This window comes from Taurulus bubalis (genome assembly GCF_910589615.1).
Source record: "Taurulus bubalis genome assembly, chromosome: 19".
NCBI lineage: Eukaryota > Metazoa > Chordata > Actinopteri > Perciformes > Cottidae > Taurulus > Taurulus bubalis.
Genome location: NC_136607.1, coordinates 5,962,671 through 5,976,941, shown reverse-complemented (window position 1 = coordinate 5,976,941; position 14,271 = coordinate 5,962,671). Strand labels below are relative to the sequence as shown.

Here is a 14,271-nt window from a genome sequence, read left to right as displayed (position 1 = left end):
GGTCTTTTGTCAGTCGCGCGAATGATCGCAAAATAATTGAATATATAGGATTTAGCCTGTTTGTACCATCACTGTCATCACAACAATAGGTGGATGTCAGGTAATGACATGAATTGATTTATTTATCTGGTATGTTTGCATTTGAAATTTGTAACTGGAAACGTAAGTAAACTGAGACTTTTAATTTTTGTGATTTTATATGCATTTTATATACCATCAATATACAGCACTGGAAACATCTACTCATGTGGAGCAAGGGAACTTCTGCACAGTAGAAGTAGAAATCCATCCGAAATCATAACTGCAATCATTCAACCATTGTGCCTTTAGTGCAGAAGCTGTATTTACATGCAGCTGTCACCCAGAGCCTTCATTAAAACCCCTTGTCGACGGTTGTCGCGAATTTGTATCAAATTTCCATCCCACTATCGCCTGTTGATGCATAGTTTACACACCAAGGATCGTATTGGATGCATTTTGTCGCCATCTAGTGGTCGGGGCGGAAACTACACCCAGTTTACGAAACCGGAAGTCAAGCTCTTCAGACCTCATGGATTTCGCGACTGAATCCTGTGACATCTCCAAAATATAGGTAAGTTGTGCAAAGATAAAAAATACATACCAGTTTATGGGTTGCTTCTACTGCTAAACATATCTGAATAGACGAGATGGGATGAGTGTCATGTGGGTTTGAATTATTTTTTCAGCTGATTTAAAAAAAAAAAAAATCAAAAGTACTAAATTGATATCATATGTTGTCTAGTTGTTTATTTCTTTCTACATTTTTACAAGCTGTGATTGTACAGAAACATGTGTTATTCAATTTGCATTTCATTTCAAAGCCAGTGGTTGAAAGTGGACAGCAACACTGCAAACGCCCACATTGTAAGGGCCAGACTGTATTCATATGCTGCAATGTTCAAAATGTATTCCAAAGTGCAATGTTGGAAATGCAATGTTTCAAACTGCTTTCGATAAATAATCGACATACCTGAGACTTTAAAATGTGTTCAATTACTATCATGCCCAATTATACCTAATGTGCCTAATGACGCTAATTTGCATCATACCCAAATTTACATCTATTCTATGTGCTATATTAAAATGTACAATCGGCCTTTATTTAGCATCTGCAGGAAATCAAAAAACACATCATATTTTTTAGATATAATTGCAAATAAATGTTTAATGTCAGCACACATTAGAATATCTTTATGTTGCAGCAAAAATTTCTTCATCATGATTTTTTTTTTAGGGTCAAATTACTTTCATGTTTCTCCTCAGCATAAAATGCAGAACGCGGGCACAATAAATGCAATACAAGCAGTGCGAAATCCAATCCAACAAAGCAGTCCTTTAAATTTTAGTTGTTTGGTGCAAAATATGTCCCATAATTATAAAACAATAGTACAACAGCACCACACACATCAGATACAAAAACAACCAGTCTCAGCAAAAACTGATTCGAGGCTAAAACATGTGTTACTTTAATAAAAGAAAACATAAACGTATGGTCTGTAAGTGAATATGTTTTTTGGAAGGTTAGATGCAAGTTTTGTTCAGTAACTTCAGAAATTCGTCCCTTCTGTATTTCCAAAAGGGGAGTGTGGCATTAACTTAGCGTATAATAGACATCAAGGAAACTAAATACCAGAGCTATTTTCGATCATTACATTATTTTCAGATTCCTACCATTTGGAAATGTTTTGATATTATGTTATTCAAATACATTTGAATTTTAGCTTGAATGGTTTAAGGTTAATCCGGAAAGACGCTGAATATAAAATGCCTCTTAAATAAATATATATATATATATATACTTCATTTTACTGCCATAGTGCCTCAGAGTAAGTCACAAAATGCTGGAGCTTTTTTACGTTCCATACAATCAAAAGTTGGTTGGACTTTTCAAGAATATAAATAACATTCAGACCTCCTCTGTAGTGCCGGTGTGCTGCGTTCTTTAACCGACAGCCACTCAGACAGGATTCGGTCAGTGGCATGTTGTCACTGCGTTGGCTCTGTAATCCAGTACAATTTGATTTGAAATGACAAAAAAACGGACTGTGAAGTTAAAGCTGGAGTCGTTTTGAAGCATTCCCACTCAAAAATAAAGTGATTCTAATGATACAACTGTCGTCAAATCCTTTGCAGTCAGTGAATATGCAGTGCGGCCTTCATGTCTTGGAGACCATGTATATGAAAAGATGTACGGTTCATACACTGTTCCCTATGCAGATAGGAAAGGCTCATTCTAGGGCAACAACGATTCTTAGTTTCAGGTGATTATACATTAATGAAGACGTAGTTATGAATATTATATTACATTTCTGCAATGCGCCACAATGGACCTTTAAATAAAGCTCAAATTCAGCTCTTTCGCCTCACAGTTTCCTTAAATTTAGAGCCAACGTTGCCGTACGCAACACGAGTTTCCCATCTGACGGCGCTGCACAGTGTTACAGAGTCTAGATGGGGCTTTCACTGCCTCCTTTCTTCTTCCTGCTACAGGCCTGGCGTAAGATGAAGACCAGGACCGCCGCGAGCAGGAGTACGAAGAGGAAGATGAGCGTTCCCCACGCCCCCGGGGTCAGGGCCTTCCTCAGCCCCACCGTCTCGGCCGGCAGCAGACTGCTCAACCGGAGCATGTAGCCCAGAGCCCAGCCCACCGAGGCGTCTCCTGCCTGGAGGATCAGCAAGAGGGGAAACACTTTTGTTGTGTGTGCAAACGAGCAGGGAGGATATGCATTTTGGTAAAACGATGATGAAAGTCCTCACCTTCTTCTGGAAGGAAATGCGTGAGAAGGACGTGTCATCGAAGCCGTACCCTCTCAACATGAGAACCTTAACATACACAGAGATAGCGCAGTAGTCCTGCAGGCGAGACGATTGCTCCGGCGCAAGAAGCAGCATCTGGAACACACACACACACACACACACACACACACACACACACACACACACACACACACACACACACACACACACACACACACACACACACACACACACAAAAACAAGACCATGAACTGACAATGTTGCAGAATAGAATATAGATATAAAGGTTAAAACACACACTTTACTTTGAGCTAAATGCTAATGGAATGATGCCAACACGCTCAACGTACACCTCAGGCTGATGGGCATGTCCATAGTTTTGCAGGCACAACTCTGCACATGCACACACACAAAAAAAGACAGATTAACGGCACGTAAATAGATAAGAGCGTTACTTCTTTGACGGTCATCCTGCACAAAGCTTTGGACGCCTCCTCCAGCTGTGAAGGAGTGCTCGCAGCGATGCTGGTGGTCCGCTGCAGGAAGGAGTGAACGTGGTAGAATGCAGAGAACGCCTGGTTCACAGAAAGAGGAGAAAATACAAAATGAAGACTGGGGCAATTAGTACCACATGGAAAATAAACTACCTATTGAGTAAACTTACGACCCAACTAAGTGACATAGTTTATGGATTTCATCTCATATTCAATGCTAACAATAACAGGACAGAACAACTGATAAACTGTACAACTAGAACAGTGAAGCCCATGCAGGACATTTGTGTAATTTGGATGAATTTCATGTGAACATTGCATCAAAACTTTTAATGCAATTCTCCGTCTATATTATGTATGTTGTTGTAATTCCTAACAATGATACATACTTCAGAGGCTCTTTTTTTGACAGATTCAGTTTTTTCTTTTCTGTTAGCTCTCATATTTCCTAAATAATAATAAAAAAATTAAGCAAATAACAATTTTTATTTAGTTTTCTTCACAGAAATTATTTATATATTTCTTTTAAAAGTTGTTCCACCACTTAAAATCAAGAAGTCCTTGCCGCCCGCCCTTCTGGTCTAGTCTATAATGCTACCACTGTGTCATCAGCCTCCTCCAGCCGGTCTCACCATGAAGCTGCCGGTGACGTTTGGCTGGAAGACTTCATCAAAGGAGCACTGGGAGTACGGACAGCGCTCGAAGGAGAAGATCTCGGACACGTTGCTCAGACAGTGTTCATAATGTCCGCTGCCGTGTATCGTGAGAGAAGCCTGGGAGTCGTAGGAGCTGGGTTTGTACTGCGCGGTACACGGAGAGTTGAATACACTGTTCAACTTTAAAGTTCTGTTGTGGCCTGCAGGGTAGCAGGGGTGAGTGACTGAGCCAGAGTGGCCCTGAGACTGAGAGAGACACAGAGATATCCATTACAAATACGTGGAGAAATAGAATCTTTTTAAATGCACATATGCAATTCTGTCGATACCATAACATGTGCCATATTGTCTACCTCATAAAGTAGTGAGAACCCAACTCATTTCAAGATAATTCTCTCAAATGTCGATATCGCCATCAGTATCTGCCTCAAAACTCCAGTGGAGCTTTCCTACTTCAAGCCGATTTCATGCATAATTTTTATGCCATTTGTTTCAGTCTGCTTGAATAGCAGATACCTTCATCTATGTTTAAAAAATATATATAAAACATTTATTTTACAAAATATTAAGTGCCAGTATGTAGGACAAACAGTGAAACATTGATGTGATGTCAGAATTCTGCATGTACATACAAAGCAATTCAGACAGCTGTATGTTGCATTGAAATCCATCATTGTACCATTTGGTATTTAAAGATTACATCTGCCTACGGTATATATATATATATATATATATATATATATATATATATATATATATATATGATGACAGTGCGTTGTGTTCCACTACCTTCACGATGTGAGCCAGCAGCCTCTTGAGGACCTGGTCCTGCCCGTAGCACAGGAAGCTGTGCGTGTACAGAGAGTACTCGTGGCCGTAAAGGCGCAGCTTCATCACGTCATCCTTGTTCTCCACTTCCTCCTGAGTCGCAAAAGTTATCTGGGTGGACGCCCCGCCGAAATCAAGCGCTCCCACTGTGGGCCTGCCGGGGCTGAGCCATCGCCCCACGAAACCATACTGTGGAGAAATGACAAGGGGAGAAGAGGGAGTCGTGGCATGTGAGCATCAGTGTTGCAGAGGCCACTAGGTGTCATCAGTCCCCTGCTACATACGCTTTAAGCAAGCAAATGTTTGTAACAGAATTATTTGAATGAAAGCTGCAATTTTTAGCACCATTGTTGCTGCACACGAATCGTCGTTGGAGTTGATTTGGATGAAACGTACTGACTCCAAAAGCACGGTACCTTGATGAAGTTCTCCAGGAGGTAGTTGACCGTGACCCAGCCGAACGCCCCCTCGCTTTGGCCGCTCAGCACGGTCGCCCCCTGGAAGCTGAAGGGGTAGGACTGGATCTTGTGGCCCACTTCCTGCAGAATCTGAGCTGACAGCTCTGGGCTTGACATGCTTGTTTTGGAGAAACAAAAAGAGACTTATTTTAATAAACCATGACAGCTGAAAATGAGTTTACACAAACCTCGCTTAAAACTGTTTCAGGATTCACCGCTGACCCAAACCTATGTAGCTACAATTTAGTCTCTCTTTGGTTTTCAAAAGGATCAATTATAAAACAATTGTTGAGGGTTACAAGTGTGAATATATATATATATATATATATATATTTTATTTAATGTTTTCTTTATTTCAAATTAATTATCTGATTTAATTGATAATAATAATTTAGGATAGGAATATATAAGCATTTTTGCTTCTACCTATTCCTTTTCAGTCTTTCTGTTTTGTATACTATATAGAATTTTTTATTGTATTGTATTGTAATGATTGACTGAATAAAACACACAAAACAAAACAAAAATGAGTCCATTCGTGTACACTGGAAGGAGTTACATTGGTGTCAATTTCCGGTTTTGCCGGTCCGGTTTCTGGAGCACGAACTTAAACCAGTTAGATTTTATACAATGTTCAACTGAGTCGACGTTTATCATTTTGAGCCGTTCAGACATATTAAAAGGGAAACCTGTGCCGACAACTTCACAGCACTAAATCCAACTTGTGTGGCTTTGGTTATCGGCAATGTGACAACGTGGTTAACGTTTTATTACGTTTGTTCATTAACGGGTTTAAAGAGCCGCTTCCGTCTCACAGGCTGCATGTGGTTTACTGCCAGCAACATGAAGGAGATCAAATTCCAGCAGAGGTGGGGGCGGAAGGAGCAGACGTTGTATTTGTTTACTAGAAAGTTCAAGTGTTTTTTTGGGGTTGACGAAACGTGACAGAATTAGTGTCAAAGAAAACAAACCCCGCCAATACGGGCACCATTTTGGATTTGAAGCCAGGGAAAGATGAGAGATGTAAAACAGCACCGAGGTGACGTGCCCACGCCGCAGGAGGCGATGGAAAAAAGGCAGACCTTGTCTCGTCTCTGATTCCGACTGCATCTTTTGTGTAGCTTTTGTTTGTACTGTGCACATTATTTCCATATCCACCTCCGACACCTGCATAATCACAAAATGTCAGACTTCACACGGAGGGATTTCGCCGGTGTCCGAGCGCTCGGTCAACAGCCCCCGCTCCGTGCTCTGAAAGCTTCAAGCGGTCACACCGGGACTTCAGTGTATCACATTTCTATTGAGACCAGAAGGAAGATGCAACGAGTCTGGAGAAACACGTCTTAACATGACATTAATGCATCGACTGGAGCAACGCTGAGGAACGTCTACAAGCATGCACATTTAAGAAGCACCAACTTACAGTAGCTTGGTTAATTCCTATTTGTTGGAAAACAGACACTATGTTTATGGTCCCTCATATGAATAATTACAGAAATGATTGGTGCCTTCAGGGCTCAGCACACAGACAGCTCTGTGTCCAAATATTTGACACAAGATGAGAGAAGTTCACTGCGTCAGTAGAATTCCTGTTAGCCCAGATGTCCACATATAACAGGTTTTTATATTGCATAAGGCACAAAATGATGTCGTGAAGAGCATTTATTGCTTTATTGTTTCATTATCATCACGCTGTATTAAAGGATTAGCGCGTGACAGCGTTACATTCACAGAACTACGACGGAGGCGTGTGAAAGAAAAACAAAGTCACGCCGAAACACATCAAAACAAACACAGACAGAGGCTGTCTGGACACACACACACACACACACACACACACACACACACAGACTTTGACTCACTTCAGAAGCCTCATGCCAGCTGTGGCTCCCAGGTACACAGGTGTGAGCTGGTGTCTTTCTTTGGGGATGTCCTTCACTGCCTGGTCCAGACATGCCTCCAGGCTCTGGCCTGCTGCTCCCCGTTGGCCCGCATAGCTGGAGATCCCTCCGCCTGAGCCGCCGATCGACGGGATAAAGAAGGGGAGAAAAACAACAACAACAACATCTTAGGACAAGGTGGATGTGTGGGATCTTGTTCTTGTGTGGGCTGCTGTATTATGCATCATGGTGCAAATCTATCACACACACACACACACACGACTAGGTTTTCCATAGCAACCATGGGAAAAAAAGATTGCATGATAATCTTGAAAAATCTACTTATTGAACATAAGAGTTCTTCCTTACTGTGAGCAGAAGTCACTGTGAGGACTACAAATGTCACAAATCTTTTCTGAGGAATCTCGTGGCCTTTGAATTGTCCGGTTTAATATATAAAACGCATCGTTCTCCAACGCGGGGTCAAGGTTCAGTTCCGACTGTGGCATTTTTGTACTTTTATGAAACATGACAGCGTCAACACCGTGTTCATGACTAATTGGAACAAAATAAACATTTGTTTATCCGAGCCAAGACGTACAAGGGACCCTTCGGCGGGACAGAGCTCAACTCTGACTCATTCCTGATTCACCACGGCCCGAGACAAAAGTGTTGCTTCACTTGCTGTGCATCAGCTGTGCTAATATCAGCCATTCACAGGAACTGCTGGCGCTCTTCCAGGTCCCACTTCCTATTGCATATCGCAAAAAACAAACTGTGACAGTCTGAAGGCTTGACAGAAGGCTCGCTCTCTCACAGTGCCCTGAATCACAGCAGCAGACGTGGGATGCATTCACTGGACACCTACGTTTGTATGCACACTTTCTTCTACTTATATTTCCCGCCAGTGAGCCAATAAAGTGCTAACATGTCGGTCAAATCTTTATCCTGCAGCCTTAATGGTTTTCTTCTTTGCTGTTCGTACGTATACATACTGGATGTTCCAAACTCTCTCGCTGAAATATGCAAAAATCCATTCCGAGCTACGTGGTTAGCTGCTTGAAATGCTAATGGTTGCATTAGCAACAGTTAGCTAACTGTGCTGACGTTAATCAGAAGCCATGTATTTGTAAGAAGAAAAAAATAAAAGACTAAATGACTAAGCAAAAGAATGAGCAGAAACAGATTTTTATTCTGCTCTCACAGATCTGTCACTCGATAAATGCCCCCCAAAAAATAAAAAATGCCAAATGTTTTCAACCACCTGAAAGCTTGAGGACGATTCAGGAAAACAACTTCCACAGAAATGATATGAAGAACATGATTGTGGCTTTTACTGACACTGACCAGGAGAAAAGCGCTTCTGGAGGCTGGTTTTATAGATCTTTATATGCCGGTTCTTTGCTTGTGACGCTTGCTTTCTTTCACTGAAAAGGTTGATGACCTCGTCTTGACTTTTTATTGATGCATTGTCATATACTAATATGTGGCTGTCCTTTGACTGGCTGTGTCTTGTTGTGAAGGGGGGGCCTCCAAGACATCCTGAGCCCTGGGGCCTAAAGTAATACTACGGTGTTTCTATAGATGCTCTCCTCTGCGAAAATAAAGTTATAAACCTTTCAGAGCCACAGTGTTTAATATGCAAAACATTTGTTGTTGTTTTGAGCTTGAAGGGGGAGCTGACACTTACCGTTAACGTGACATTCGCTGTGCTGGGTGACCACGCCGGTGCCATTTTGCTTGTCTGCTGGCCACTTGTATATGTACAGAGCTGTGTGCGAGGATCCTGCATCCAAGACAATCCCGTACTACGGAGAGCAACGGGCAGAAGAAAAGAAAACACATGGAGAGACGTAGTTAAAAAAAGACATTTACGATGGAGGCTGTGTAACCTAGATGTTGGCCTCTGGCAGGCGTTTGGCTGTAGACAAGGCACTGTCACCTCACAGCAAGAAGGGCCTGGGTTCGATCCCCGATCCCAGGCACGTTCTCCCCATGGCAGCGTGGGTTCCCTCCGGGTTCTCCAAAGACATGCAGCTCAGGTTAACTGGAGGCTCTAAATTGCCTGTCGGTGTGAATGTGAGCGTGAATGGTTGTCTGTCTCTATATTTGTGCCCTGTGATAAACTGGCGACCGGTCCAAGGTGAACTGGTGTCTGGGAAGCGGCCAGCGTACGCCTGGATAAATTAGACTTGTATTATACTGCATTATTATAAATCGTGCCATAATTCTGCCGTCGTTCACTTGCAAATCATCGAGAAACTGCGTTTCTCAGTTGTTAAGCAGAAGAAAAATCTCCTTCAAATGCCAAGGCCTAACCCACCCGCGATGAAAAACCTGTTGCCATGGCACTGCTTCCCCTTTCACTGCCATGTAGAATATAAAGCAACCTGCTTAAATGAGAAGTAAAGGCTCAGAATGAATTGGAAATCCAGCCGTGCGAGAAAGTACATGTGGCTTGACGATGAGGAGGGAGACCACACACATGAATCCACGTGCAGAAACACACTTCGCACATCGCTCCAGAAAACACACGACTTCTCAAGTCAGCGCGACAGGTGAACGTCACGCGGAAGCTGCGCTTGTTATCTCTCGTCATGTTTTCTCATTATTGCTGTGCAGCGAGTCGCGAGGACTCGCTCTGACGCTTGCCAAAAACACAGAGAACACAGAGCGGCTCTGATGATCGCTTCTGTCCTTTCATTTGATGAACTATGGGAACTGTTGGACTTCTCTCCTCAACAAAATGTAAGAAAACCCCTTTTGTGTCCCTTTTTTTTTGGTGTGTGACCACATTGGTAGTGAGTGAAAGGCCGGCTACATTGTACAAGGGAGGGAAAAAGGAATATTTAACAGGATAACAATGGAGCAGAGGGAACGGAAGCTGGAGTTGACGTGTGCAGTAATCCTGCTCTGAATGCCAAATCCACTAAACCTTGCTGTCCACTCCAAATGTCAGGCAGCCTTCTAAACCAGCAGGTCGCTCCACAGGTAAAGGTCATACAATTTGTTTCATGACAATGGAGCATTGGGTTTATCAGTATCACAGCCATGAGGTCACCCTCTGCAGACTCAGATAATGATACACTGATCATACACAGCCTCAGGTCTCGAGGCCTTTTGTCCAATGCAAATCACCAGATGAGAGCTCACAAGGTATTGTGGTGCGTTGTCCAACGATTACAATGTTTCATATATATATATATATATATATAAATAACATACAGAGCCCCAGGAGGTGTCTCAGAGAAAGCCTAAAGCTAATTAGTGTGCATGATTTAGTGATTCGTTCACATGGTTTAATCATTTGTGACAGTGAACACCTTCGGCGCAGCGCATCCAGTCGGCCAGAAGACAACAAAGAGGACATGTATGAGACGCTCCGGGACCCGCTGGGTGGCATCTGCTGTGGCATCTAAGTTGAACTAACAGCCCCGGTAAAATATGTTGAAGTGATCTCAAAGACAACATGATTTAACAGCCTAAACATGTCCACTTAAGAGTCAGTAAAGCTTTAAAGCCCATGGACCCACAGTGAGGGTGTGAAGTGCAGGACATACAGTAATAATAAGTTGACACGCTATTATGAATCAGACCGTGACTTATTAAACGGAGAGAAATAGACTAGTTCACACTTGTAGGGCACCCAATTTTCAACTTGACTTTGGCTTTTTATATTTTTTGCACCTGAACTTCCATACATTTAGGCTTCAACAGCTGATCAGAGCATGTAAACACACTCATGACTCTAAAGAAGAAAGGATGCAATATGCGACTCAAGAGGAAAATCAGACAGAAGTAGGTCAAACAACATACAAGTAGGCTACGAATGTAACAGATGTACACATTTTTTTATTTTATGGGTGTATCACCTTTTGGTTCACGCGCACCGCACCCGCGCAGCTTCGGTTACCCTCCACCCAAAATACCCGACGGAGCCGACCTTACCATGAACCCCGGCGCGTCCCGGACGTCCTCGGTGGGGATCGTCAGGAGCAGGATGGCGACAAGTCCGAACACCAGAAGCGCGATGGGGACAGCCGGGTGAGCGCAGCGCTGAGCCATGACGCGCAGCTCTCTCTCGGTCTCTCTCTGCCTCTCTCTCTTTGCGCCCGCTGGGTATCTGGAGCGTCCACGGGTGATACGGGTGGTGTGGCTGATGGCGTCCCGCCCGCCCCTCACGCTTCACCTGCTTGCCGGGCCTCCTGCTTTACATTTCACTTGAGATAGCAAACCTGGATCTACGCTCCCCGGCGCAGCCAAATCCCCAAACCGTCTCCTCCTCGGCCAGAGAACGCAAACAGCTCCAGGGCGACTAGTGCCATGGGGGGAAAAATGTGTTTCACCCGCTGCTGCTCATTCGCATTCACCGGTGACTTGGGTTGGAGCTACAGGGTGTCAGCTTAATCACTTCCGTGTTTACTCCAGAGAGAGAGAGAGAGGGCAAACACATGATTCATAATAATACGATCAGTAATTAGGCAGAAGGGGCGTGTCTTGGCCGGGGTCCAGGTTGCAGGCTGTTGGGCCGAGGTGCTGCAGAGCTGCATGTTGTGCAAGTCCAGCATTTGCATGCCAATGGGTGCAGCTTGACTTGCAAATTGCGCCCTCATTTGAATGCCTTGATCCAACATGAAGTTTTCACTTGAGGCATGTGCTTTCTTTATGCATGCACTTGATGTATTTACTTATTTAAGTCTACTTTGCTTTAATCCTAAATGTCTAAATTTAGCAGAATGCATAATGAGTCATTTTGAAGAAGCTTCTGAATATTGCACTTCAACTATTCTTCATGTCGTCACTCAGAGCACTCATTTTCATGTTAGTACCCCTTGCACTATGCTAGATATCGCAAACTATATACTGTCCATGACATTCTGAATAGAATATCTGAGTTTATATAAGCTCCCTAGCGCTGGGCTTTGAAACCACATTGCCAAAACCGTGGAATTGATTATTTTAATTAGTTAACTTAAAGTCACTACAAGCAACTTTCCTGTTGTGTTGATTTTGCCAGTCCCTGTGGACGAAAAAGGTCATGTTTCCAGGCACTAGATTCTCTTTAGAAAGCTTCTCAACATACTGAAGCAGGGGTCTGACAGTCCGCTACACGTAGACCTGTTTCTGGTTCTCCCATGCCTGCCTTCTTTCCAGCGATACAGCAACAAGGCCTGGGTCTCCCACAAGGTGGTGGTCTACGGGGCGGCTCCCAGCAGGGGGCGGGACACTGTTTCCGTGCACGGAGCTCACGTCCTCCCACCAGTCTGCAGCAAAGCCGGATCTGGGTCGGTGGGCTGGGCGTTGCTGGAGCCGAGGGAGTTTCTTGGGAACCTGCATGGTTTAATTTGATTTTGCAGCGGCTGGTGGCACCAATATCAAGCATATGGAATAATAACCAATCTTCTTTCTGATGGTCTCGTTTACGTCATAGAGAGGCATCAGTGTTATTTTGAGATTGTTTCATATGCAGTGCCCACAGACTGAGCTACCGCTGCCCTGCATGGCGGAGGGTTCAACCCAGTACTTCTGATCAGGTCGTTAGAACCAATCAGCACCAGCAGTCACATCAATCTCTCTGACACAGTGTGACAAAGTGTTGCTTGTGTTCAGGGCAGAAGGTCAATGGAGCAGAACAAACGTCTCACCTGGCAACTTCTGCAAGGCATGCCATTAATTAACAATGACAGCCGCGATTTAATTAATGATGACACTTTTAATTAAAGATATTACTGATTATGACAGTGACTGTGTCCTTGTGAACCCAGCGTACCACATGGTATCGCAGAGGCTAATGAAAGAGACATGCTCTTAACCTTTAGACGTTTGGGTTTTTAAAAAAAATACAGTTTACACATCAGCCTGAAGATGTCCGTGCATTTGTCAGATCAACAACCCGCAGCACCTCCCATCTTGTTTACTGATGCAACCTGACATTTTGGATTTTTAGAGGAGCAAACCTTTGATTTTATCATACTCGTCGGTTGGCCTTTACGTACCGCGGTAGCCTGAGATACATGGAAGGAACATTAAAATAACCACACGTCTTGTAAGAGTTAGCTTACGTAATGCTTTGAGCTAAATGCTAATGTCAGGATGCTAACATGCCCACAGGGGACAGTGTTAATATGCTGATGTTAAGCAAGAAATGTGCACCACGCTCACCATCTCGGCGCGGTAACATTTACTGACATGCAGTACACACAGAGTGCAGCTGAGGCCCGATACCCTCTGCACATATTCACTTCTGCTATAATACAACCCATTTCTTCAACTGCATGCTCACTCTTTTCATTTAAGGATGCGTTAGGCTTCTTTCTCTAAGTTATTCACTGCATAAATAAATCCCACAGTTATTATGGCTAACCTATTAGTACAAATTAGCCTCAATAATACACGCTCACCGCTCACAAAATCATTGCATGTTTGTGTCCTCTTAGACCAGTGTTCAGCAGTTAAGCTCTATTTGGTGTCAGACAGCTCCTGAGGGAAATATCTGGCCCACGTTGCTCGACCATGTTCAGCCGCCATTGGCTCGGGTTCCTGCCGCCGGGCCGACGACAGACTCTCAGCTTGAAGAGTTGGTAAGCGCAGGTAGGAGTAGGCCAGGTAGGAGTAGGCCAGGTAGGAGTAGGACAGATAGGAGTAACCAGGTAGGAGTAGGACAGGTAGGAGTAGGACAGGTAGGAGTAACCAGGTAGGAGTAGGACAGGTAGGAGTAGGACAGGTAGGAGTAACCAGGTAGGAGTAGGACAGGTAGGAGTAGGCCAGGTAGGAGTAGGACAGGTAGGAGTAGGACAGGTAGGAGTAGGACAGATAGGAGTAAGACAGGTAGGAGTAGGACAGATAGGAGTAGGCAAGGTAGGAGTAGGCCAGGTATGAGTAGGACAGGTAGGAGTAACCAGGTAGGAGTAGGCCACACAGACTGAAGGCAGACAAAATAACCAAAACGAGACTTGACACAGACTAAATATTCCAGAGTTCTTTTGATTATTCTTGTTGGTACGATGTGAGCTTACATTCTGTGGTTTGTCACTGTAAAGCCTCTTGTAGCTCCTAAAACAGCTGTAGCAGAGGTACACACACGCTATAATTTGTGTTGAAATAAGGAGTTTAATAATTATCCATTAGTCAGGACGAAGATCAACAACAATTTGATAATCAATTAATAGTTGAAGTC

At 43.6% G+C, this 14,271-nt stretch overlaps 1 protein-coding gene across 1 annotated transcript; it reads right to left on the bottom strand.

The window, feature by feature from the left end:
- Window positions 1-1,735: 1,735 nt before the first annotated feature.
- entpd2b (ectonucleoside triphosphate diphosphohydrolase 2b) lies at window positions 1,736-11,159 on the bottom strand (the record flags this gene model as incomplete). The annotated part of the gene is made up of 9 exons (XM_079235521.1): window positions 1,736-2,684; window positions 2,779-2,913; window positions 3,234-3,353; window positions 3,905-4,174; window positions 4,718-4,945; window positions 5,173-5,332; window positions 7,077-7,227; window positions 8,785-8,902; window positions 11,043-11,159. 9 exons carry the CDS (start codon window positions 11,157-11,159, stop codon window positions 2,469-2,471), a joined length of 1,515 nt encoding a protein of 504 aa, XP_079091647.1. The 3' UTR covers window positions 1,736-2,468.
- Between the last annotated feature and the right edge of the window lie 3,112 nt (window positions 11,160-14,271).